Source organism: Pelophylax lessonae (assembly GCF_965119305.1).
Source record: "Pelophylax lessonae genome assembly, chromosome: 6".
NCBI lineage: Eukaryota > Metazoa > Chordata > Amphibia > Anura > Ranidae > Pelophylax > Pelophylax lessonae.
The window spans coordinates 260,451,430-260,478,630 of NC_138773.1; the positions used below are offsets into that span (position 1 = coordinate 260,451,430).

A 27,201-nucleotide genomic window follows, 5' to 3' on the forward strand; every position below is an offset into this window, starting at 1 on the left:
GTACACCCTTACATGTTCCATGCTTACATGTGCAGAGCATCCACTATATTCCTTGGGACCCAAGAATTCCTAAGGAAAATGTCCTTGAATTTGGAATATTTTTTGATGTCTCAAAAAAAGGTTTTTTTGGACACAATTTAAAAATGCACATAAAATAATACATGATCTTAGAATGATTGCTATGGGGTTTCCTTAATAAATAAAGGCCAGTGATTCTTATTTTTATTTATTATTACACAGTCTGTTACTTACTTGGTGATCCACAGCCTTGCTCATCACTATTGTCATGACAGTCGTCAACCCCGTCACAGCGATAATAACCTGGCACACACTTGCCGTTGGCACAGGCAAATGAATACTGTCCACACTGCAATGTTGGGGGTTCATTTGATGGATCCTCCACACAGATGGCCTGTCCAGAACTCAGCTTCATCCCATAGGGACAGCCGCACACCCGCTGATAGTTAGGGACCGGGAAACAAAAATGACTGCAATCTCCATTTGGATTAGTTGGTCTATTGCAGGGATTCGATCCTGGGATAAACAATGATCTTTTATTATTAGTATACCAAATCTAATTAAAATGCTACCAATGTGAAAAAAGACCTACATTCAAAATATATAAAAATGTGTATAAAATAGTTTAAACACGTACAAGTTTCTATAACAACCAGAGTTACAACTTTGTTGTGTCGCCAGTGTCATGGTCTGGAGCCCTGGTGCCCAACCTCTGGCCCCAAGAACCGTATGCATCCCTTTGGTACTGAACGTGCAAACTTTGGGTTTTTCCCCCACAAGGTACTTCTTAAGGGCTGGCTTCTGTTAGTTAAATAGTTTGGTTTATTTCTAGACATGTGCGATTCGTTTTGCTACTAATCAAAATTTAGAAAGTTTCGCTATTTGGAGATTTGGAAGTATCCGAATCTTCAAATCACAATGTTAACAAATTTTAATGAATCTGAAATAAATGATAACGAGCCAAAGAAATTCATGAGGATGTTTGAATATAACATAACTAAATAACAAATGATCCGAACTGATTCGGATCCATTTTGTTTTTATGTTGCATTAACATTTTTCATTATTAAAAAAAAAAAAATGCACAACATATGAAATAGATACATATTGCAATAAATACAGTAAGGTATAAAAGTGAGCTAAGATGATGATTCCTACTTATTGTGTTTGGGTTGGATGAAGGAGGATCTAAAACTAACTTTGTTCCATTCATTATGTAATGATTTAGAGATACACCTCCCTCCAACCCAAACAGAGTGCATAAGTAATCCCTAAAATAACAAGTTATCACCTTAAAGCGAATATAGCCAATCTTCTGCAATACGTATCGATTCGGAAAAACAAATTTACAAAATAAATCCAAAATTCTAAATTACAAATATGTTGAAACTAAATCATTAACTTAAACTAATTCAAAACAAAACAAATTTTTCTGTCATGCACATCTCTATTTATTTCTTTCAAACTTTCTGATCTTTTATACATGGATCTTGTTGGCGCTATATAAATCCTGTATAGTAATAATAATAATAATAATAATATCTCCTGTATCATGTCTGAAGTCTTTGACTATCTCCTGCAACATGCAGTATATAACAGCTACTGTAGCATTTCTGCAGTTTCTCACCATCTTCTGAAGCATGTCCGCAATCTCTGACCATTCCTTCAGTATGTGCACAGTCACTGACAGCTTTATGTATCATTATACACACAGAAAATGATATGCACTTTGATTGTGTCAGGGACCGCATCTAAGGCCACTTTAGCAAGCAGGCTGACCACCAGTGATCTGGAGTATCGCAGTTTGGGCAATGTCACTCACTGGTCTGCTCCATCTTAATGTTCTCCAAGGTTTTTGGTAAATACTATAGGGCTTGGTATCCACCACCAAAGGAAGCCTAAGTTCCAGTTGTTGCCAAAACGAGTAACTTTTTTCAGGCCCTTCAAGTACAGTTTAATATACCATCTGATCAACTTTAAAAAAAAAGCTGCTGTTTGACTTTAACTCACTCTGCTTTAAAGGAAACCTGTTCTGCAATCATATCTTGAAGCCTCCTCTAAAAATGCTGGTTCCCTGACTGGAGTCAGGAGCGGAGTTCCACCCAGTGAACTTTTTTTTTTAATAAAAATACCCCCGGGACAGTCAGGGCTAGTGCATTCCACAATGGCTAGCCTCTGATCTGTCCCGGGTTGCACTTACATTTTAGAAGAAATACTTACCTTGAAAATGTATTCTCCAGTGCTGCCATCTCAGGTGTGGGCAGCTTGAAGCCAGCACGATCCTCTTCTGTGTCCTCTTCCGTCTTCTTCAGTCCCACGATGCACTGCACCAGCCCCGCCGTCACTTCCGGTGCCGCAGCGTCACCCCTGCACAGCTTCTGGGCATGCCCAGAAGCTGTTTTGCAAGGTATGACGGCGCCTGCACCGGAACTGACGTCGGGGCCGGTGCAGGCGCATTGATTCCTGGGAGCGATGACGTTCAGCTCCCTGGAATCATTGCATGCCAGGAAGTGACCACTCGCCGCGGCCGCCGAGGGGAGGAAGAAGGAAGTAAGGTGAGTATATTTTCTTCTAAACGAGGTAAGTAAAAAAAAAAAAATTGCGATTATCCATTTGTTTTTCAGGTGACCCGGAACAAGAAGATGGAGGTAAGTATAATTTTAGGGTGGAACTCCACTTTAAAGTGGTCACTCCCAGGCCGCTAAGGAAAAATTATTTTGTTCTCTTTATGGTTATTGTTACTATATGTTTGTTGATCTTTTGACATGCCCTTCCCTGTTAACAAATTGCTTTCAACCAATATAAATTGACTTACCTATTTGGATACCGGCATCAAATGATTTCACATGTGCAATATTATTAATTCCTCTACGAATAATTGTCATCTCTCCTCCATCGTATTTCCTAACGCGTACTATTCCTTTAAGCCTCCAGTCTGTAATGTATGCATAACCTAGACCAAATAAAGATAATAAACAAATGTACTGGTACCGTTAGATAAAGGGATGAATACTTCCTAAAACAAGACTTAAAATATGAAAACAATTACACAAACTGATATATTTTGTATGTTATACATGTCACGTGACATGTATAAATTAATGGTTCCCTACGAGAGCCATGTTAACTGGTCTGACACAAGTCGGTCTGACTTTGAAAAAGGTTTCTGCACTACTTTGGTCTGACTTTGTTCCGTTTTCAGCCCATTATATATATCATTGAAGTCGGATAAAAGTTGGATCATTGTCCTAATTGATCCGACTTGTGGCATGCGAATTTTGCTCTGAGAATCTTCAAGGGGAATCCCAAACCAAAATTTTAAAAAAAATGGCGTGGGGTTCCCTCCTTTCCCTCTATGGGGTCAAGGGCCTCTTCCCAACAACCTTGGGCGGTGGTTGTGGGGGTCTGTGGGCAGAGGGCCTATTGAAATCTGGAAGCCTCTTTTAACAAGGGGGCCCCCAGATCCCATGTGAAGAGCACATGTCACGTGACATGTATAAATTAATGGTTCCCTACGAGAGCCATGTTAACTGGTCTGACACAAGTCGGTCTGACTTTGAAAAAGGTTTCTGCACTACTTTGGTCCGACTTTGTTCCGTTTTCAGCCCATTATATATCATTGAAGTCGGATGAAAGTTTGATCATCATCTTAATTGATCCGACTCGTGGCATGCAAATTTTGCTCTGAGAATCTTCAAGGGGAATCCCAAACCAAAATTTAAAAAAAAATGGCATGGGTGTTCCCTCCTTTCCCTCTATGGGGACAAGGGCCTCTTCCCGACAACCTTGGGCGGTGGTTGTGGGGGTCTGTGGGCAGAGGGCCTATTGAAATCTGGAAGCCTCTTTTAACAAGGGGGCCCCCAGATCCCATGTGAAGAGCACATGTCACGTGACATGTATAAATTAATGGTTCCCTACGAGAGCCATGTTAACTGGTCTGACACAAGTCGGTCTGACTTTGAAAAGGGTTTCTGCACTACTTTGGTCCGACTTTGTTCTGTTTTCAGCCCATTATATATCATTGAAGTCGGATGAAAGTTTGATCATCATCTTAATTGATCCGACTTGTGGCATGCAAATTTTGCTCTGAGAATCTTCAAGGGGAATCCCAAACCAAAATTTAAAAAAAAATGGCATGGGTGTTCCCTCCTTTCCCTCTATGGGGACAAGGGCCTCTTCCCGACAACCTTGGGCGGTGGTTGTGGGGGTCTGTGGGCAGAGGGCCTATTGAAATCTGGAAGCCTCTTAACAAGGGGGCCCCCAGATCCCATGTGAATGAGTATGTGGAATATTGTATCCCTGCCCATTCACCCCCCCCCCCAAAAAAAAGAGGTGCAAATAAAAACCAAGAGGAGGTTTTTAACAAGTCCTTTATTAAAAATGAAGAATGTCCCCCGTTATAGCTCCAACATGTCTTCTTTCTCTGTTTCTTCTCCCTCCTCTGCTTCTTCTTCCCCTGCTGACGTCTTCTTCCTCTGGTTCTTCTCCCTCTGCTGCTGATGTCTTCTCCCGACAGTTCTTCTGCCGGTTCTTCTCCCTCCGCTGCTGATGTCTTCTCCTGATGCTAGCTCCAGCAGTTGTGCCAGCTCTATTCTCTGCCGATTCTTATATAGTCATGGGGCGTGGCCATTGGGTACAATCTGGAGATTCTGCCCCTTTGTGACATCATCACCTCATCATGCCCCGGGCCTCTGGATTATGTCACCGGATGGCCACGCTCCAAGGCTATACAAGAAGTGGCAAACGCTGGAGCTAACACAACAGCAGGAGCTAGCGTCGGCAGAAGACATCAGCAGAGGAAGAAGAATTGAAGGGAGAAGAACCGGAGGGAGAAGACATCCACGAAGAAAGAAGACACGTTGGAGCTCTGACAGGAGACATTCCTCATTTTTAATAAAAAAAACTGTGTACTGTTTTTATTTATTTTTGACACTTTTTGGGTGAATGAGTAGTACATTGTACCCCTACTTATTCACATAGGAGGGATGAGATCTGGGGGTCCCCTTGTTAAAAGGGGCTTCCAGATTTTGATAAGTCCCCTGCCCGCAGACCCCCACAACCACCGCCCAGGGTTGTCGGGAAGAGGCCCTTGACCCCATCAACGTGGGGACAAGGTGCTTTAGAGTGCCCCCCCCCATGTTGAGGGCATGTGGCCTGGTATGGTCCAGGAGGGGGGGGGGGGCACTCACTTATCCCTCCTCTTTCCTGACCTACCGGGCTACATGCCCAGATAAGGGTCTGGTATGGATTTTGAGGGGGGATCCCATGTGTTTTTTTTTCTTTTTGAGGTGGGGTTTCCACTCTTGGGGGGTGGGGGGCATGCCTTTTTTTTTTTACATTTTGGCACAGGGCTCCCCCCTCAAGATTCATACCAGACTAAAAGGGCCTGGTATTGTCGGATCAAAGTCTGATTCTATTCATTGAAGTCATAGGGCAAAGTTGTATTGGAAGTCATCCGACTAACATGTTGGAGCAGTGTGAACCCAGCCTTAGGTCAGAAATAATCAAGACCTGGTATGAGCTGAACTTCCTGTTCTGCGGTCTGCAAAACTTTCTCCATGTGTTCCTCAGCAGAGTTTAATAAAGGGTTAGTGACAGAGTCACTGGGGATGATTTACTAAAGTCAATAGACTGTGCAATTTGCAAAGTACAGTTGCTTCAGAGCTTAGTAAAGCTCCACTTTGTAAAGAGTACCCAATCACGTGCAAGGAAAATAAAAAACAACCTTTTTGCTTGCACATGATTGGATGATGGAAGTCAGCATAGCTTCTGCTCATTTACTAAGCTCTGGAGCAACTGTTGCCTTTAGTAAATCAACCCCAATGTCGCCCCAGATGATTCTTCATTGGAATATGGATAAGAGAAAACATTCAAATGTGCTACAGACTATCAAGTCAGAAGACACTATGTTTGCTGGCCCAGTGACTTCACTGTCTTGACAAACGATCCATGGCAAGTAGCAACATTTATAGACATAAGCAGGCTGAAAAGACATAGTGAAGGATCTGCTAAACATTTAGGAGTAATTTACTATGTATGAAAAAATAAAGACCATAAATGAGGTTAGTCATCTTACCTCCATAAATTGTAAGTCCAAATGGATGAGTCATTTGTGTAATTCGACTAAGAGTTTGCCTGTCTGAACCATCATAGTTGCTGTGTTCAACTTTATCAAAGAAAGCATCCACCCAGAATATTCTCAATGAACTGTAAAAAAAAAAATCAAAATCTTGTTAAGAAAAAAAAAAAAAATGTTTAGTGGGTTGGGAATTACTATTGAGATTATTTTAAATATTGTACTGATGATTTGATATTAGGATATATACAAAGAAAAAGGGACGTGATATCTGGAGTTTGCAATTTCAGTTTACCTGATAATCAAAATGTCCAACAATTCCATAGGCTTAGCAACAGTTTACCTTTATCAAGCTACCATAGTGATAAAGGGTGAGGATCCCTGGAAATGTTGATACGCTTACATGGAATTGTTCGACATTTTGATTATCAAGTAAACTGAAATTCCAAACTACAGATATTGCATTTCTTTTTCTTTCTTTATGGATTAAAGTGAATGGAATGGAGTATGCCTGAAGTGTACACCTGCATTGAAAGCTTAGGATCAAACAAGCAGCAGGGATGTGTTGGAACTGGAGAGATTCCAAAGAAGAGCAACTAAACTAATTAGGGGATTGGAGGACCTTAATTACAAGGAGCTATTTCAAGCACTTAATTTATTCATCTTGAAGAGGAGAAGCCTGAGAGGGGACATGATAGCGATTTACAAATACCTCAATGGTGATTCCAGCATAGGAAAAAGCTAGTTAGTCTCAAGCAGTGTAAGAGGACACGTGGCCACACAATGAGCTGCGTAAGGGGTTCTTCACTGTAAGGGCGGTGAGAATGTGGAACTCTATTCCACAATTGGTGGTGGCTGCAGGGAGTATGGCTACTCTTAAAAGACTCTTGGACGTGCATCTCACAGATCACAACATGCAGGGTTATGGGAAATGATCACGTCACTGACACACACACACACACACACACACAGACCTGCACAGGTTGAACTGGATGTACTGTAGTCTTTATTCAACCTCAACTATAATGTAACTATGTAACTTTGGCACCCTAATCTCCCATTGCCACTTCTTAGATATTGAGCGGCTTAAACTGGAGGGAAGTTATTATTTGAATGGTGTGGCCTGGGTTTATTAACTACAAGGCCACACAGGGAAATGTCAATTGCAGGGACCCCTTGAGGACCTCTTGAGAATACATCATTGACAGGATAGGTTTACTTTGACATGCTTCACAAAACAATAAAATAAATAACTCTCGAATCATGAATTATGCCCTATAACAGCGCTGGCTGTACTCTTTACCGACCAACTATGCATCATAAAATATATTTATATTCCTTTGGCAATAAACAGTTATTAGTGAATTACCCCCAGTCCATAGCTAAACCGTTGGGCCATCCAAGAGATGAGTTCACTATTGGTGACGCGTGAGATCCATCACACCAAGACCTCATGATTTTTGCAGGTCGGTACCAATCAGTCCAATACAGAAACCTAAGCAAACAGAATAAAGCTTAAGATATAATAGCATACTTTATAAAACTGCATACTGCATGTTCGAAATGCATTCCGTATTCTAAGATTCTTTGAGATACAATAGTAAAGGAACAATATCAAATTGTATATCCACCTCATGGTACCAGTATGGTTGCTAAAAACATGAAGAAGGGGTTTTAGGCATTGGGTTTTTGGCACCAGAGCAAAGAATGGGACCAATACTAATTGGAAGGTGATATGATACATACTGATCCGATAGTTCAAATGATAGTTTCTTTTTTGGGTTAACTAGCATGAGGATTATGTTAGAGTTAGGCTTAAAGCTTTACTTTTTTTTTTCATTAAAATAATAAACATATTATACTTACCAGGAGTTTCCTATGGGGGCACTCTTGCATGCTCAATCCCAACCCGGGCTGTTTGTTTAGACACACAGCCTGGCTCTGCCCTGTTCCCCCACTCTCTGCTTGCAGGTTTTGACTGACAGCAGCAAGAGCCAATGGCTCCCACTGTTCTCAGCCAAGCTTGTGAGTGCCAGGAGCGGGAAGGAGAGCTGCCACAGACTTGCACTGCGATGGATCGAGAATGCGCTCAGTTGGGGGCGGGGCTATTATTAACAGGATTATTTCCCCTAATGCAGAGAATGCATTAAAGTGGTTCTAAAGGCAGAAGGTTTTTTTTTTTTATCTTAATGCATTAAGTGCGACTTGTCCTGCCATTTGGGACTGCAAAGTCGCATGACAAGTCGTATTCCATGATTACCGTTCATATCTGTACGACTTCAAGCCGCAACAAGTTCAAAGTAGTCCCTGCACTACTTTGGGCTGATTTTAATGCATTTTGAGGTCCATAGACATAGGCATTGCTTCATGTCCATTCACAATCTCGTGGAAATAATTATCGCAAAATCACAGTAAAATGGTGCGACTTTTAGGTCGCACAAGCGTGAAAGAGGACTTAGAGGTGCTTCTCTCGTTCCTATTGTTTTTTCAATTTTATAGTCTGCTTTTGCTCCTGAGAAAAGCTAGCCCTGATGTATGGACTATATTGAATATGAACCCTTTGATTTCAGTCTCCTGAACCTTGGACTTCATGGATTTAACTTGTTTTTACCCCCCCCCCCCCCATATTCACAGTTCTCATGAATGTTGGACTTTACAAATTGTTCTAGCCATTTCTTATCCATTTATTGTATCTTGAGGTGTCTAATCCTGTACGCCCATTTTTTTCTGTTACTGAAATCCCAGCGCTAGGTTTTCATTGTGGTAAAACAATACATTTTCTCAATTTTGATATTTCAGTTTGATAGATTTAGATTCAGATTCCAGAAATATGTTTCCGTATGTTTTTCAATGTTACCATTATTTGTACAGGCTAATATGCTCCAGTCTTAGGGTAAGTGTGGATATAAGAGATAAAACAGAAAGGATAACATTTCATCAGGAAGTAAGACACCACCAGCCGCATCTAAAGTATAAAGTAGAACATTATATCTCAGCTGGAGACGGTAGCACTCTAAAGTGAATAATGTGTCGGCGAGCCTGACTCTCCTGGCTTCCTATCAGTAAAAGAAAATGTTGTTAGAAGACTGAAGTTTTAAGGATAACTTTTTAACATATTCCCGCTGAGCAAAGTATTACTTTACAGTCTTCTCATCTGCCAGAAACTGAGACACAGACAGCTGGATGTGGAACATGTAAGATCACGAAAAATAAACAGCAAACATCCTTCATTAATTCTACTTGTGATCAGTGCAATCAGGTTAGGAAAACACAGACGTAGAAAGAAAAATAAAGAGAAGGCGAGATTTGTTTACCCCATCACTGGATGTACCACAATTGAGCGGGGTTGATTTAAATTCTGGATAATGGCTCTTCTGGATTTGTCTTCCAGCCTCATGACACTGATACTCCTGTATCTTGGGTCTGTCCAGTAAAGGTTTCTAGAGATCCAATCAAACGCCAGATCTTCCACACCTTCCACCCTGTTGGCTGTGAGGATTTCCTTACCTAAAGTACATGACAGAATTGCAATGTAACGTATATTTTAAAGGCATATTCCAACTTAAAAAAAAAAAAAAAAACGAAATATTAAAAGAAGAAGAAAAAAATTAAAGAAAATAAAAAAATAAAGAAATTTTGCATTCGAGCCTGCAAAGCACTGCAAATGTGATCAGAGGTTTGTGGGTACACTGCACATACACTTGCAGCCTATTCCTCCAGCCCCAGTTCCATACCAAGACCTTCAGTTATGAGCTGCAGGAAGCACCGGTGGAATACAAATGTGTTGATGGCATTGCACTTGTGCTTCATTAAGAACTACGAGTCCCACTGCTGTGGTGACAAATGGGACTTGTATAGCCTTGAACCAATACTGTTTTTTTATCGGCGAGTACAAATACTGATACTTGTGCTTAAGTACTTGCAGATACCAATTACCAATACTTTTGAGGTGCAATTTGAGCCCAAACAAAATGATGGGATCAAATTGCACTGCAAAGAATTGCATGTGATTTGAACAGGAATGCAGTGCAATTCCTGTCTGAATCAAATGCCTTTTGTCCAGGAGTCCAGCGATGTTGGCACCGCAGCTGATGTTTCCGGCTGTCGGGTGCTGCCACCGCCATTGCCGGTAAGGGAACCCAGCAGTGAAGCCTTGCCTCTTCACGGCCGGGGCCCTACTGCACATGCGCAAAGTGCGCTGCGCTCTCTTATTGGCCTAGAAGCAGTGAAAGGAGGAGGGGGCCAAACTTCTGACGTACCTCGCCGCAGCGAGGTCTGACGGAAGTGGGGACAGGGTACCTGTCAAAAAGAGGTTACCCCCCCGAAAGGCACTAGAGGGGGGAGGAGACAGATAAGCAGAAGCTCCACTTTTGAGTGGAACTCCACTTTAAGTCTAGGGGTGCATGAATAAGGATTTTTACTTACCTCCAGCTGAGTGACCAGTCTCGCAAAGCCTCTTTTGAAGGCCCTCCCGGGAGAAGTTGTATGCCTGCATCCTCCATACAGGCCCGCTGATAGGGGGGGACCACCAGTCCTCCTGTAGGGGGCCCGGGCACACAGGGGGGCCCGAACAGCAGAGGGAATCAGTGCAGTCAGATAGAGGGACAATTACAGGATTCCCTCTGTGGCTCTTTGCAGCAGCTGAAAACCTATTTCTCTCCCGCCGGTTTTCAGCTGCTGCAGGGAGAGACACAGACACAGCCCCCCCTGCTGGCTTCCCTGTCCCGTAAAAAAATAACAAATTGTAAAAAAATAATTTAAAAAAATGTAAAATAAAACTATTTTAAAACATTTAAACCTTTTTTTTCTAATTATAAAATATTTTTTAAAAAATGTAAAAGACAACTTAAAAAAAGGCAAATTCACACAGTTTCTCTGTTATCTTTGTGTCCTCCAAGAACGATTTGAGTATATTTTTAGTGAAAATGTTGTTTTGCTATACACGAGGGGGGCCCTGCCAGGTAGGTTGTAGGGGGCCCCGTGATTTCTATCAGCAGCCCTGCCTCCATATACAAAGCAGTGTTAATAGCCCTGCAATGTACAATCATTCTCATACAGCAGGGGTCTTCAAACTTTGTAAATAAAGGGCCAGTTTACTGTCCTTCAGACTTTAGGTGTGGCCCGACTGTGGCCAGCGGGAACATTTTACTGGCATCAGTGGGAGTAAACAGTGCCCAATCTTTCGTATTAGGGGGAGGAATATCCCCCACAGCTATTGCCTTTTGTATCAATTGACCCTCCCTTTTAGATTGTAAGCTCTAATGAGCAGGGCCCTCTGATTCCTTTTGTTCCAAATTGTAGTGTAACTGTAATGTCTGCCCTCATTTTGTTAAGCGCTGCGCAAACTGTTGGCGCTATATAAATCCTGTATAATAATAATAATAATAAAAATATCACCCCATTGTTGGAGTCAGTTGAAGAAATGGCGCCCCATTGTTTTTGTCAGTGGAAGGAATTTTGACCCATTTTTGGTGTCAGATGGCAAAATAGTGTCCCATATCACTTTGATGAATAGTGCCCCAAGGGCTGGATAAAGGCAAGCAAAGGGCAGCATCTGGCCCCAGGGCCTCAGTTTGAAACCCTGTCATAGAGCATTGTTTTCAATGGGTTGGCTGACTCATAGATTTCTATGGTAAAGAAGCCAGAAGTGCCAATTTGGCTGCCCTGTGTACTGTACATATACAAGTAAGAATTATACAGCAAACAATATGTTTATTAAAAAAAAGCAGATATTTAACATTAGTTATGTTAATTTTTTTTTATAAATTTAAATATATAAAAACACATTGGGGTTGATTTACTAAAACTAGAGAGTACAAAATCTGGAGAAGCTCTCCATAGAAACCAATCAGATTCCCGGGGTTATTGTCAAAGCTTAAAGTGGTTCTAAAGGCAGAAAGTTTTTTTATCCTAATGCATTCTATGCATTAACCAGTTCTAGACTGGAAGCATTTGCCCCCTTAATGACCAGTCCATTTTTTGCGATTCGGCACTGCGTTACTTTAACTGAAAATTGCATGGTCCTGCAACACTGTACCAAAATAAAATGGTGTCCTTTTTCCCACAAATAGAGCTTTCTTTTGGTGGTATTTGATCACCTGTGAGATTTTTATTTTTTGTGCTTTACACAAAAACATAGCGACAATTCTGAAAAAAAAAAACAATATTTCCACCCCCCCCAAAAAAAATTTAAAAATCAAAATTTTTCATCCTTTTAGGCCAATTTGTATTCTGCTACATTATTTTGGTATAAAAAAAAAAAAAAAAAACGCAATAAGCATATTTTGATTGGTTTGCGCAAAAGTTATCTACAAACTAGGGGAACAATTTATGTACCGTATTTATCGGCGTATAACACGCACTTTTTCCTTCTAAAAATGGAGGAAAAAGCAGCAGTGCGTGTTATACACCGATATAAAAAAAAAAAAAAGGCCAGGAAGCAGCGCCGAGAGCAGAAGGGGGCGGGCCGGGCCGAGGAGAAGGAAGAATGAGCTGTCATAGGAAATCCCGCCTCCTCGGCTGAGGCGTGTGGCGTCTATTATAGGCGGGACTTCCTATGACAACGAGTGCTCGTTCTCCCTCGGCCTGGCCCGCCCCCTTCTGCTCTCGGCTCGGTTTCCTGGCCTTTTTAAAAATGGATTCGGATTGTGTCAATGGCGCTTGCGAGCCTGCATTGCTGGAGACTGCGCTGGCGGGGCTGCATTGCTAGACAGGGGGCATTGCTGGAGAGGCTGCATTGCTGGAGAGACTGCATTGCTGGAGAGACTGCATTGCTGGAGAGGCTGCATTGCTGGAGAGGCTGCATTGCTGGAGAGGCTGCATTGCTGGACACTGCTGATGAGGCTGCATTCATGGGCACTGGTGAGATGTCATTTGATTTAAAAAAAAAATGTTCTGAGTTCAAAGCTGTTTATTTTAAATTTAAGCTTTTTTCCTGAAATTTCTCTCCAAATATTGAGGTGCGTGTTATACGCCGGCGCGTTGTATACGCCGATAAAAATGGTAATTTTTATTGTGTTTTAATTTTTTTACTAGTAATGACGGCGATCTGCGATTTTTAGTGGGACTGTGACATTGCGGTGGACAGATCGGACCCCTAACTGACATTTTTGATACTTTTGGGTGGACCAGTGACATTACTACAGTAATCAGTGCTACAAATATGCAATGTTAATGTAATAATGACACCGGCAGGGAAGGGGTTAACCCATTGGTGCTCAAAAGGTTAAATGTGAGCTTAGGGGAGTGTTTTCTAACTGTGAGGGGTATGGACTTGCGAAATGAACACAAAGACCTGTGATCCTATATAGGAGGATCACAGGCGCTCTGTGATAATTTCAGAGAGAACGGTCAGCTGTGTTTACAACAATTGACCGTCGTTCTCTCTCTCAGCAGGGAGCGATCGTGGGTGCCCGGTGGCAATTGTAACTGCTGGTCCCATGGATCAGGATCCCCACTACCGCGCTTGCCCCTAAGCACCACTCATGCAAACCAACGTACCCCTACGTCGATTTGCGCAGCTGAGCCAGCCTGCCGCAGTAAAACTACGACGGGCAGTCGGCAAGTGGTTAAGATAAAAAACCTTCTGTGTGCAGCAGCCCCTCCCCCCTCAGCCCCCAAAATATTTACCTGAGTCCCATCTCAATTCAGTGATGTTGCATGATAACCTCGGCTGTCCGGGACTCTCCCTCCTCATTGGTTGAGACAGCATCGGGTGCCATTAGCACCTGCTACTGTCAATCAAAGTCAGTGATCCAATGAGGAGACAAAGGGGGCAGGTGTGAGCCATGGCTCAGTGTCTGAATGGAGCAGCAGCTCAGCTTGGGGCCCCCAGAGCAAGCTGCTTGTTGTGGGGGCACTCCGCTGGAGGGAGGGTCCAGGAACGCTGGTGAGGGACACAAGAAGAGAAGGATCTGGGTTGCTCTGTGCAAAACCAACTGAACAGAGCAGGTAACATGTTTGTTATTTAAAAAACAAAAAAAACAAGCACCCAAAAACAAGAATTTAATATCACTTTAACTGAACAAGTTGAGGTTAGAAGCTGACTGGCTACCATGCACAGCTGCACCAGATTTTGCACTTTCCAGTTTTAGTAAATCAACCCCATTAACTTTAATAGGGGTTAAAAAGAAAAACAGAAACACTGCAATCCTCTAAGTAAGTCATATTACTCTGATTAAAGCACAGCCTAATAGTCTTGTGCCAGTGTTCACGGTTTCTTTTGAGAAGTTATTTCATACCAGATTCCTATTGAACATGTTTTGCTTTCTCATCTCTTTCTAATCAGAGCCTCCGGAACCTGCAAAGTCTACCAAGCTGCAATGTCTTGCCTGGTCTGAGCCGTACACACTGTGCAAAGCCTCGTACCCCCATAGAGCTGGCACTGACCAGTACTGAGGGAGCCTCCCGCTGGAATTCCACACTCTTCAAAGATACATTTATCTTAAATGCCTTGTATGACATTGACAGCTTTATCAGGTTAGAGGCATCATTTGGCTGATGACTACTAAAAAAGACCTGAGCTGTGAAAGCCTAAATAACAACAAATGGAAAAAGAGCTGCTGCTAAACTCATATGGATTTTATGGATTTAAACACCTGGCTGTTACCATTGGGGGAAAAGCTCTGACAATTTGCATCTAAACTGCCAAGATAACATAACTCTGATGTAATTTAAAAAAATAAACAGCAATCCTTTCAATGAAAATTAAACATATAACACTTCTGGTTTGAAGTATATGTCCAGACAAAATTTTGTTTTTAGCTTTGTATAGAGTGGGAAGGGGTTAAAACTAATGTTGAGTTTTTACTGCTATCTGGAACTCCATTATAATTATAATAGATTTTTATATAGTGTTAAACATGTACACACTGCGCACTCACTGCCCTCAGAGAGCTTACAATCTAAAGCCCCAACCCACATTCCTCTCCTCATCCTATCCTTAGCATGCACCAGGTATAGACAGGGACGCTGTGCTCTCAAGACACCTGTTGGATGCGTGTGGGTAACATCTAGGATATCCCGAGGCTATATATAGCTGCTAGGCATCTCTGGCTTGCTGCACTCGGACATTAGAAGCCTTACAACCCCCCAGTTGAGAGCATGGGCACTGTACCCAATTTACATCCACTGCCATTCTTTACTCCATAACAGGTCTTTGCGGGGATTGCCAACAGCTCAGTTAATATTTCCTATTGTGAAAATCCTAATACTGTGCTCAACAACATTTCCGGATCCCCTGACGATGCTACAATGGCGAAACGTGTTGGGTAAACTATCCCCCTCCCTTTTTGATCCATACATGAGTGTTGTACTGTTGTGTTGTTTTACATGGGAGGATAATTCACCAGGAAAGCTAATCTGTTATTACACTGTTTTATGTAAGGGGATATTTTTTCTCCAAGGAATTTTAATGATTACATTGTAATAAAATTCTTGATTTTAAAGATATGACTTCCTGAAATTTATTCCGAGGGGGTAGATTCTGGCACCACTAAAAATCCTATTTATTTTTCTTTTTTTTAATTCCCCAACCCACATTATTATTGTTATACAGGATTTATTGAGCACCAACAGTTCGTGCAGCTTTTTACAACATGAGGGCAGACAGTACAGTTAAAATATAATTCAATACAGGAGGAATTGGAGGGTCCTGCTCATTAGAGCTTACAATCTAGGAGGGAGGGTCCAGTGATTCAAAAGGTAATAGCTGTGGGTGATGTCAGGTGGAGGAAACATAGGCTTTTCTGAAGAGAATGGTTCAGGGATCACTTAAAGGTGAACAGAGTAGGAGATAGTAGGACAGATTGGGGTAAGGAGTTCTAGGGGATAAAAGAGGCTCAGGGGAAGTCCTGAATTTGAGTATGGGAGGAGGTGACAAGGGAACTGGAGAGAAGGAGGTCTTGAGAGAAATTAAGAGAATGATTTGGTTGCTATTTTGAGGTTAGGCTAGTGATGTAGCTGGCAGCAGAGTTGAGGATGGCTTTGTAAGTTGTTGTTAGTATTTTTAAATTAATTCATAGACACTTGGGCCAGTGTAGACAGGAGACAATTAACCCGCCAGTATGTCTTTGGAGTGTAGTAGTAGACCCCATGTACAGGGAGAACATCCAAACTCTGTGCAGTCGGTGTCCTGACTGGGATTCAAACAGATGACCCCCGTGTTGCAAGGCAAACCACTAAGCCAATGTGCTGCCCATTAAGGAGATTTTCTCTCACTTTCTGTTCTGACAGGAATGGGTCTTTAAACTTTCCTCCCCTTACAGAGCCCTCAATAGTAGTAAAACCTGACAAAAGGTTTGAATCCTTCCCCCACTTCATCCAAAACTAAAAAGAAAAAACCCTAAAATGTATGTATTGCTAATATTTAACTTTTTCTCAGTAGAGTAGGGGAAGGTTAGAACCCCCTTTATTGCTGTATGTGTCCCTGATGCAAATTATACTTAGCTCAGTGAATGAGGTGAACCCCTTCTGGCTTCAATAATCCAATTATGTGCAATATATTGTTTTTTTATTTGCAATTGATTAGATATTCTTTTTCAAACACATTTTTAGAAGTTAAAAAATCCAGGCACAATAAAAATTCCCTTTTGCAAACAAAACATGCTCTACTTCTTTAGTGAATCATATGTGTTTCTCTTTGCACTTCTTTGCTTAATAGGACCAACAACGTGTTGAGAGCTGTATAAACAAAACCATTACCTGTCCCGTCTACTTTCTGCTTGTAGATCATGTCTTTCACAGTGTCTGAATAAAATATACTGTTGTCTCGAGCATCGAAATCTATTCCCACAAAATAGGAGGGCACACCGGTGATGGGAATGATGACATCCTCCTGAGAGGAGAGGTTAAATGGAATCCCACGGACCGCCATTTGGGAAGAGAAAAGCAGAAATTTCTGTACACCTGGAAGAAAAAATAGAGACAGCGATTGATTACAGGACATGAAGTACAAGGTAGATGTGTTTTGTTTGGCTTTGCTTCTTAAGCACAGGTGCGTATAAAACACTGAAATTCATTGTAAAGATAAGGCTATTTTTTGCTAATAATCTCTTAAGGTGTATGTTCTGCCAACCCTTTTTTCTTGCTTTTACATAGGGTGCAGAATATCTCTCTAGGGGGTAGTAAAACAAGGGGTTAAACTGAGGTTTTACCACCTATTAACTGCCCCCCATAATCGAACACAGCGACTGGAGAGGGTGGTATACATAGCAAAAATTATCCAACAGAAAAGTAAAAAAATCCAGCACCAGGACATCTTGACATTAGCAAGATGAGATCAGGACATCTGTGCCCACACTCACGTTGTACAAGACATCCAAAGATCCAATAGAAAAGTAAAAAAATCCGGCACCAGGACATCTTGACATAAAAAAAATCTGTTACTTTATTTCATACTTTATTTCATCCTTCAAAACATGAAATATAATCAATACCTGTAAAGAACAACATGTTTCAGCCTCCGACATTGGCCTTAGTCATGATGACTAAGGCCGATGTAGAAGGCTGAAACACGTTAATCTTTACAGGAATTGATTCCATTTTATGTCTGGAAGGATGAAATAAAGTAACAGTTTCTATGTCAAGATGCCCTGGTGCCAGATTATTCTACTTATCTATTGGATTGGGTCTAGTATTATGTGATTCCGAACACAGATGTCTTGATCTTATCCTTCTAATCTTCATGGAATTTTGGGGTTGTAGGACTTCTCCTATTGTTCCATAGCAAAAATGATACCTTTGTTGCATTCTGAGGTCAGTACTGGCAATAAACACGACTCATTTAGGTGAATGGGGCTGCACCAAAACTGCCCTGCAACCACATGCCATGTATGTGGTGGTGCAGGGTTTAGAGGGTTAAAAGGGGCAGTGAGGAGGTGACGTAACACCTTCCAGCCCTCTGACCAACACCCTCTTAAATGCGATCCACCACGGGTCGCTTTTTAGAGAGCAACGCGGGTGTAAATGAGCCCTTAGGGTCAAAACCAATGTTGGATTTTTACTGCTATCCGGTACTTCAATTCCCTCAGAGATTTACCCTCACTTCCTGTCCTGCAAAAAAAGAAAATTTCCAGACAGAAAGTGAGGGAAAATTTCTGACACAAGCTGATCGCCTACATGCCATGCCGCATTGAAGCAGTAATTCATGAAAAAGGAGCCCTGACCAAGTATTGAGTGCATACTATACTGTACATGGACATACTTTTCAGTAAGTCAACATTTCTATATTAAAAGACCTTTTTTTATTGGTCTTATTTAATATTCTAAATACAAAATTTTGGGTTTCCACTAGCTGTAAGCCATATTCATCAAAATTAAAGGAAAGCAATTCTTGAAATATATCACTTTGTGTGCAACGCATCTATATAAAATCACTTTTTGAATTAAATTACTGAAATAAATTATCTTTTTGATGATGTTCTAATTTTATGAGATGCACCTGTATGCTATATTATTATTTTTTTTTTCCATGAATGTAGGGTTGCCCTTTGACACACCAACATGCTCATCCATGTGAAAGAAGCCTAAAACAGCATTCACATAGAAAAGGTAGTTTTATAGGATCAGCAATATAATTATGATGTGAGGTAGCAGGCCAGATGCTGTAGCATGCGGACCAAAGTTTATCTTTAGATGAAAACATAATACATCTTCAAAACATTTTCATGCAGCCACTGACATACACAGGCAATTGTTCTTACCAACACATCGGCGTCCATCTTGGTGTAGATCAAACCCTAACTTACAGCGACATCTATATCCCAGTCCATCATTGTCAGTCCTGTGACTGAGAACACAGATCTGCTCACAGCCTCCATTATTGTTTCCACAAGGGTTCCTCACTGCACAGGGAAAGAAAAATTGATGAAATTAATTATGCAGGCTTTTCAAAAATATATTTTTAACCATTTTCCAGGCCAAACAAACTCTAGCCCTGAAGCTTTCAATTTATTTTGAAGGGTATGAGTGATATTTTAATGTTGCTCACAGAATTTTGTTTGAACATCATTTTTTATATTGTCATTAAATGTAATTCTTGAAATCATCAGATCATTTTTACACATTTCATAAAATGTGACCCCAGTGTATGGGTTGAAGCAGGGGCAGAAGATGGAAGATTTCCATGACAGGGTTAGGTGAGAAGTTGTTTATAGATGGGGGCTCCGACAGCACAGAAAGTTATAGGTGATATAAATCAAGAATTGAGAGGTTTTGGAAGGGAAGCAGGCAGAGTACCAGACAACTTTACTTTAACTTTCACTTTAGGCAGGAACAATTCATGATCCTAAGCTGCCAGTCTTTGAAAGGTGGCTCTGGAATCTATCAACCATTGTTTAGAACTGAAGGGAGGCAGTGCAGTGTTGTGTCCAAAGTGACATTTAAGTCCCCCATCCTATACTGCAGCTAGCAGTGTGTCAACAATGGTCTTCCATTTTTGGTAACCATATAATCTCAGATTGCAGAAAATAAATTACTGCTATAAGTTCAACATTTATGTGGCTAAGGAAAAATGTCAGCTATATCGTAAGAATGTTGCTTTATTTATGTTATATGTTTAAAGTGCTATGTTTCATTAATTGTTTTTTTACCCAAACTTTTTGAATAAAATAAGGCCACTCCAGAGCTCAGCCCTGATCACCAGCACAGGGGACCTAATTAAAACCTTACAACCTAACATTTTAACAAAAACTGATATCTGACCTGCATACACTTGCAAATATACGTTAGTCACACACCAACAAGACTATGTAAAGTCAATCCTTTGGCCCATTGCTATAGCTGCTCCATTACTTGGGCATACGCTGTATACTGTAGCAATAAATAAACTGACAGCAAACTTAGCTGGAGGTTACCCCACGCAGGTACACATGTCAGATCCAGACCTACACGCCTATCGTGTATGGCCCAAACAACGATTCCATAGATTAGAGTAGGACTAAACTTTAAAAGTGTTGTAGCACTTCACAAATCTATCTGCACATGTATACAATTGAAGCCTTAAAAAAGAGAATTAAAGTAGAAAGGAGACAAACCTTTTTTATTTAGTTAGCTGAGATAGATTAATAGATTAAAACACCAACTGTGTTTGTATTGCTGTCTGTGTCCTTGTTAGGGAGATTCACTCTCTCTATTGGTTCTATTCACCACTATCACCAAGAGTAAAAGTAAAAGAAGATCCCAAATTGTGAGTTGTCACCAGAACAGTAATAGAGAGGAAAGGTTTCAATGGGCCACTAGTTCTGGTGGCCCTGGTGACAACCATGATATCCCTTACTTCTCTTACTTCCTGTTTTGGCTATGGGACCGGAATTGAAGGGAAATCTCCCCAATGGGACAAAGTTAGCAAAAAAAAAAAAACTGACAGGGATTATAACCCTCCCTTTGTTTGCTGTTCAATACTTTTACTGATTTTCACTTGTCAACATACTGTACAAAAACTAAAAAAGGTTTTGAAATACATTTTCAGTTATAGAGCATTGAAAGCCAAAACAATAAAAGTGTTGAGGACATCAACTTGTTCCATAGAGGTTTTAAATCAACAAACAAATATGGTATATCCAACGATCCACAGAGAACAAAAGAGTAAGGGTGGGTATAAAGGTAGGAGAGAGCAAGAGAAGGATCACAAAGGAAGGGGAGAGGTGCAGAGCGAGAGTCTGGGGGAAGAGCAGGGGTGACATTGGGTTGACATTTGGCCCCCCATCACCCCCTTAAAAAGTCAGGAGATCCTAATTAAATCTCACAGGTAATAAACATGGGTGACAGGTACCCTAAAAATTCCTTTATAGTTCTACTTTAATTTGGTATCATTTGCTGGGCAGCAGGCCAGATGACTGGGGACCACCATATTGTGCACATGTTGTAAAATACTTGTCTCACATGCACATCCCTAGTTAGCAATACTTTGGTTCAACTGCTGACTAGTTTATTTTGCTGTGTAGGGTCTAAACAACATTGTTATGCCCAGAAATATTTCAATATCCCAACAGTCCTATGTGCAGTATTTTAGGTATGGATAATAGGAGGTGCAATTCTTTTGCTGAATTTAAAAAAGATCAGTAAATTGAAAGTGCCACTCCTAGGACTACTGTTGTCCTGTGCAACATCCCTGACAGCATGAAACCTGTGGATGTGGTACTGAAGTCTACTGCAGACCTAACAAATATCAACCACAATTATGTTAACTAAATATATAAATGGATTCAAATATGATTAGAAAACACAATGAATAAAATAAATTTACCATATGGCTGCCGTGCAGAATGATAAATTGTGACTCCATAGGGCCTCAGTGCAGATCTGAACACAGGATATGTGGAACTATCTGAGAATTTGTTGGCTTTCATCACGGCAAGTTTAGTCCAGTCAGTGAAATACACAAAGTGTTCAAAAATGCTTATTCCATATGGATGTGGGACAGTGTCTCCTCCATGTACAACTGTTTTTCTATAACAAATTTGCACATTACAGATCAGTTGTATCAATAATACATAAAGAATGTAAAGTAAATAATAAAGTAGAATAAAGTCCAGAATAGACTGATACCTTTGCAATCCATCATAGGTCACAGTTTCAATGTAATCGTAACGACTGTCAACCCAATACACCCTCTTAGACACAATGTCCAAGGTGATTCCAGCAGGCCATCCCAGTTTTGTTTTAACTAAATCATGGCGGTTTGTGCCATCCATAAATGCTCTTTCCAGTTTTGGATCCCCAGAAACGCTATTCCAGTCCGTGAAAAAGAGATACCTGGTTTTAAAATAAGAAAAAAGAGATTTTTTTTTTATTTTCCTTTTTCCCCTTTTCTTTTTCTTCCACCTCCTTAACAATACAGAGGGGTTGATTTACTAAAACTAAAGAATGCAAAATCTGATGCAGCTCTGCATAGAAACCAATCAGCTTGCAGTTTTGTTTTTTTGTCACAGTTTAACTGAACAAAACAAAGTTAGAAGCGGATTGGCTACCATGCACAGCTGCACCAGATTTTGCACTCTCCAGTTTTAGTAAATCAACCCAATGACAGCATTGTAATGAACATACTTTAGCGTTTTACATACACCACTGTGAGAGGATTTCTATTATTAATAATATATGAACATAATTTTACATTACATGATACGATATGAATTGCATTGAACTACTTCTATGATTGTTTATGATTTTTAATTTTGTATTGCATAAGGACAATTTCTTTGCATTTTGTTTTCTAAATATATGTTATTGTACAGCTCTGCATGAAACACAGCTTCTTACTGATTGTATGTAATCACAACTGCTATTTTTTTCCTTTTGTATTAATAATTAATACAAATTTATTGAAAAAAATGGATGATGGAATAAATTTTGAGTTGTGTACATTTCTCTGTTTTTTTAGGATTAAATGGGAAATGATGACAAATGACAGCCAAAATGTTTTACTAGCTGTTTGGACATTCTCTGATATATTTGGATTTCCAGTCAGGTAACACAATTTGGTTTCACCTGATCTTTGGTCTTTAACAGCACAATCAGTATTTGTTACAAATTTGTGACCTGCGGAAAGCGGACGGTAACTGGTTTCGACCTTCACTAAAGTTCCTCTGTACATAGGCTATAAGCATACAAGTTTAAAGCTGAAAACATAGAGATCAGGTTATTATCAATGTATCTTGTTAGGGGTTATTGTACATCCACTCCTGAATATTTAAAGTATAACTAAAGGCAATCATTTTTTTAGTTTTCGATAAAGTGGAGAGGTTTTATAACACCTGTCGGGTTTTTATTATTGGCTGTGCTCTAGTTAGGGATATTCACATCTCTCTTTGTCCTGTTTACTGTGTGAAAGTGAAAAAAATAATAATAGTAATTTGGGGTTGTCACCATTATAGAAATAGAAGGAAAACCCTTCCAATGGGGACCCTGGTGATAACTAGGGATTCTCTCACTTTGGATGAATTTCTTCGCACTTTTTGTTTTGGCTATGTAACAGGAAGTAAAGGGAAATCTCCCAAACAGGAAACAAAATGCAAAACATTGACAGGGGTTATTACACTCCCTTACTCTACCCAAAATGAAAAAAAAAAAAAAGGTTTGCCCTTAGTTCTGTTTTAAATATGCCGGTTAACTTCAATGGACATTTATCATCCAACACCATATCAATATCATACAATTATTTTTAACTTTTGTTCTGGCTGTCCCTTGCCTTACCAGAGTAGCAATAAATGGTTCATGTAAAATATCATATTTTATAGCTTCTAAAGCATGCTTTTATATAACTTATATATATAAAAAGTTAACACAGGGTGCTTCAATAAAAGTTTTTCTCTTGTAGTGCACAATGAGCATCCTAATAAGGAGGCTCAGTATTACCTGTGCACTTTGACTGTGGTAGGGGTTTCCCTTTTCTGAATAGCAATTACACAGGCTATTCACTGCATAGCAAAAAAATAATCTTACTGAAGAGCTGAAGATGCAACTTTATTATAAGTGTATTCATATTTAAGCAACTAAAATGAAATTGAGGAAGTCCAGATTTGCCCTGAATATAATAAAGAAAGTTATACATTCCTATTGTTCTGATTACTAGTGGGTTTTAAATACCGTAATCCCGGGGTCCTCAACCCCAGGGCCACAGAACAGTGTGGGTTTGTGCCCTGTTTGAGGGCAGGCCACACTGAAGGAGCTGAGCGGCAGGCAAGCATAGACAAGGCATGGGGGCATCATTGCCTACGTCACCGCTCGCATCACCGCTGTTGGGTCCGCCTACATGAGATTCTCAATCTCATAGGAGCGGAACCCTGGGTAATCAACTGCGCATGTTCGGGTTTCCCCTGGCTCCTGACTTTTGATTCCTTGCTGAGGCCATAGTGCTAGGGAGAGGCTACAAGAGTCTTTACTTGTAGAAAGTTCTTCACTGCACAAAGAAAACCCTTACAAATTGGCCTTACAAAGTGACAAGCTGCATCTGGTGGCTGCAGTGACAGGCTTCAATAACAAGCTGCATCTGATGGCTATGGTGGCAGGCTACAGTAACAAGCTGCATCTGGTGGCTGTGGTACCAGACTAGAGGGACACAATGCATCTGGTGGGTGCAAGGGCAAGCTACAGTAACAAGCTGCATCTGGTGGCTGTGGTGGCAGGCTACAGTAACAAGCTGCATCTGGTGGCTGTGGTGGCAGGCTACAGTAACAAGCTGCATCTGGTGGCTGTGGTGGCAGGCTACAGTAACAAGCTGCATCTGGTGGCTGTGGTGGCAGGGTTCAGTGACACAATGCATCTGGTGGCTGTGGTGGCAGGCTACTTTATCAAGCTGCATCTGATGGCTGTGGTAGCAGGCTACAGTGACACAGTGGGGGTTATTTACTAAAGCTGAAGGGTGCTAAATCGGGTGCAGCTCTGCATAGAAACCAATCAGCTTCCAGGTTTTATTGCCAAAGCTTAACCGAACAAGCTGAAGTTAGAAGCGGATTGGCTACTATGCACAGGTGCACCAGATTCTAAGTGCATCAGTTTTAGTAAATCTCCCCCAATGTATCTGGTGGCTGCGGTGGCAGGGTACAGTGACAAGCTGCATCTGGTGGCAGGCTGCAGTGGCAAGTGACACTGATTCTGCATTATGGTGAGTTGAAGTATTTCCTAATATATAACAATGTAATATAAGAAATAATGTCTTTCATCCATCCTGACACCATATCAATCATGGTGTTGGGAGGATTGAAGCATTAACACCCCCCCCCCCCCCACCAACCACCACCCCCTCAACCCCCCAGTCCTTAGGAACATTTTCTTCTATGAAAGTCCTGATGCCAAAAAGGCTGGGGACCGCTGCCCTAATATACATTGTCATATATTACATTAAATTTACTACGACCACCAGTCACACACTGCTGAATGAGTCAGATTTGTGACTGATCTCTTCCCTCTCCCTTCCTACTCTGTTCAGGTAGGCTGTGGTGTTTTAAATCAAGAGGCTATCTGAAAGGAATCCGATTTTGCTGTGCTTTCTTTTTAGAATACCCATAATGCACCAGAATGTTATGGATTCACCCTATAAATATTATTAAAGATTTTATAAAAACACTAAAAAGAAAAAAAAGACATAAAACATCCATTAAAAACATAAAAAGAACAAAAACATATGATAAACTCTAAACTCCTTGATGCTTACCCAACAGTTGGGTCAACTGCAATTCCTCTTGGATTTCCCAGATCTTCAGCTATTAATGTTATCCGATTCTGTCCATTCAAATCCACCATGTCAATCCTGTCCACACTTGTTTCCACCACATAAAGTTTATTACTAATCCAATCTACAGCAAGATTTTCAGGTGACTCAACCGAGACATTAAGGACTTGACGAACATTAGAGCCATCAACATCAGCTGAGAATACCTAGATAATAAAAAGGATAAATAAGTGTGATGATAGGACATCACTTTGACAATCATTTTGGTTCCAGCTGAGCTTTTGACTTCTACCTATTGTCCCATTATTTGTTGGATCTAGAGTTCACAAAAGAAGGGGGGGGGGGGTCATTGAGAGGATTTTATAACTGTTATAGGTCAAAAGACCATTTAGAGGCATCTTTTTCTAAGCAATTCTAGTGTGCATTACAGAAGCAACATAATTCCTTATGAATGAGAAAGGAAACCTGTACTGAGAGAAAATAGAGGCTTTCATTCCTGACCTTATTGTCCTATCTGGCTGGCTGTCCTGCTATTCCAATGGTTTCAGTACTTCCTGAGTCCCTGACCTGGAACAAATGTGTAGACCAGCAATCATGACTTTCTAATCTGCTTCCTTGTTCCAGGTCAGTGGCTCAAAGTACATACACCTTCTTATATAGCCAAGCAAACCAGCATTTTCCTTTCAACATAATAAAACATAACAATGTACAAGAGTACAATGACTAACCAAGTAATCTTCCCAAAAATTAAAAGTATATTCAAAGTCAACCAAAATATATTTTTGAACAGGGGACCTTTAGGTGGTAAAATCTGTCTGTTCATTAATGCCTCCAAGGATCGGCAACATAGGTTATTATTGTCGTTATTATTATACACTGCTTAAAAAAAATTAAAGGAACATTTTGAAAACACATCAGATCTCAATGAGTAAAAATATCACGCTAGATATCTATAATGATATGGACTGGGTAATGTGTTAGGAATAAAAGGATGCCACATTGTTTGATGGAAATGAAAATTATCATCCTACAGAGGGCTAAATTCAAAGACATCCCAAAAATCAAAGTGAAAAAATGGTGTAGCAGGCTAGTCCATTTTGCTGAAATTTCATTACAGCATCTCAAAATGGTACTCAGTAGTTTGTATGGCCCGATCATGCTTTTATGCATACCAGATAATGTCGGGGCATGCTCCTATTGAGACGACAGATGGTATCCTTGGGTATTTCCTCCCAGATCTGGACCAGGACTTCACTGAGCTCCTGAACAGACTGGAGGTGCAACCTGGTGGCGTCGGATGGACCAAAACATAATGTCCCAGAGGTGTTCTATTGGATTTAGGTCAGGCGAGCTTGGGGGACATTCAATGGTATCAATTCCTTCATACTCCAGGAACTGGTTGCATACTCTCGCTACATGAGGCGGGGCATTTTCGTGCACCAGGAGGAACCCAGGACCCACTGCACCAGTGTAGGGCCTGACAATGGGTCCAAAGGTTTCATCCTGATACCTAATGGCAGTCAGGGTGCCATGGTCTAGCCTGTAGAGGTCTCTGCATTCCTCCATGGATATGCCTCCCCTGACCATCACTGACCCACCACCAAACCTGTCAAGCTAACAGGTTATGTTAGGCATATAGGCAGTATAACGTCCTCCACAGCTTCTCCAGACCCTTTTACGTCTGTCACATGTGCTCAGGGTGAACCTGCTCTCATCTGTGAAAAGCACAGGGCGCTAGTGGCTGACCTACCAATTCTGGTGTTCAATGGCAAATGCCAATCGAGCTCCACAGAGTACAGAGCGCACTAGAGGATGTCAGGCCCTCAGGCCACCTTCATGAAGTCATGTTTCGGATTGTTTGGTCATTCACACCAGCGGCCTGCTGGAGGTCATTTTGTAGGACTCTGGCAGTGCTCATCCTGTTCCTCCTTGCAAAAAG

At 40.9% G+C, this 27,201-nt stretch overlaps 1 protein-coding gene across 1 annotated transcript in view; it reads right to left on the reverse strand.

Annotated features, from left to right (window-relative positions):
• Positions 1-27,201, reverse strand: part of LRP2 (LDL receptor related protein 2) — a 369,604-nt gene that overhangs the window by 213,210 nt on the left and 129,193 nt on the right. Inside the window, exons 12-21 of the mRNA XM_082260064.1 lie at positions 25,245-25,468; positions 21,641-21,847; positions 21,339-21,541; positions 18,796-18,936; positions 16,796-16,999; positions 9,409-9,601; positions 7,464-7,589; positions 6,095-6,225; positions 2,834-2,971; positions 253-534 (exon numbers count right to left, since the gene is read on the reverse strand). Coding sequence (XP_082116190.1) covers positions 253-534; positions 2,834-2,971; positions 6,095-6,225; positions 7,464-7,589; positions 9,409-9,601; positions 16,796-16,999; positions 18,796-18,936; positions 21,339-21,541; positions 21,641-21,847; positions 25,245-25,468 — 1,849 coding nt within the window. The remainder of the gene's footprint in view (positions 1-252; positions 535-2,833; positions 2,972-6,094; positions 6,226-7,463; positions 7,590-9,408; positions 9,602-16,795; positions 17,000-18,795; positions 18,937-21,338; positions 21,542-21,640; positions 21,848-25,244; positions 25,469-27,201) is intronic.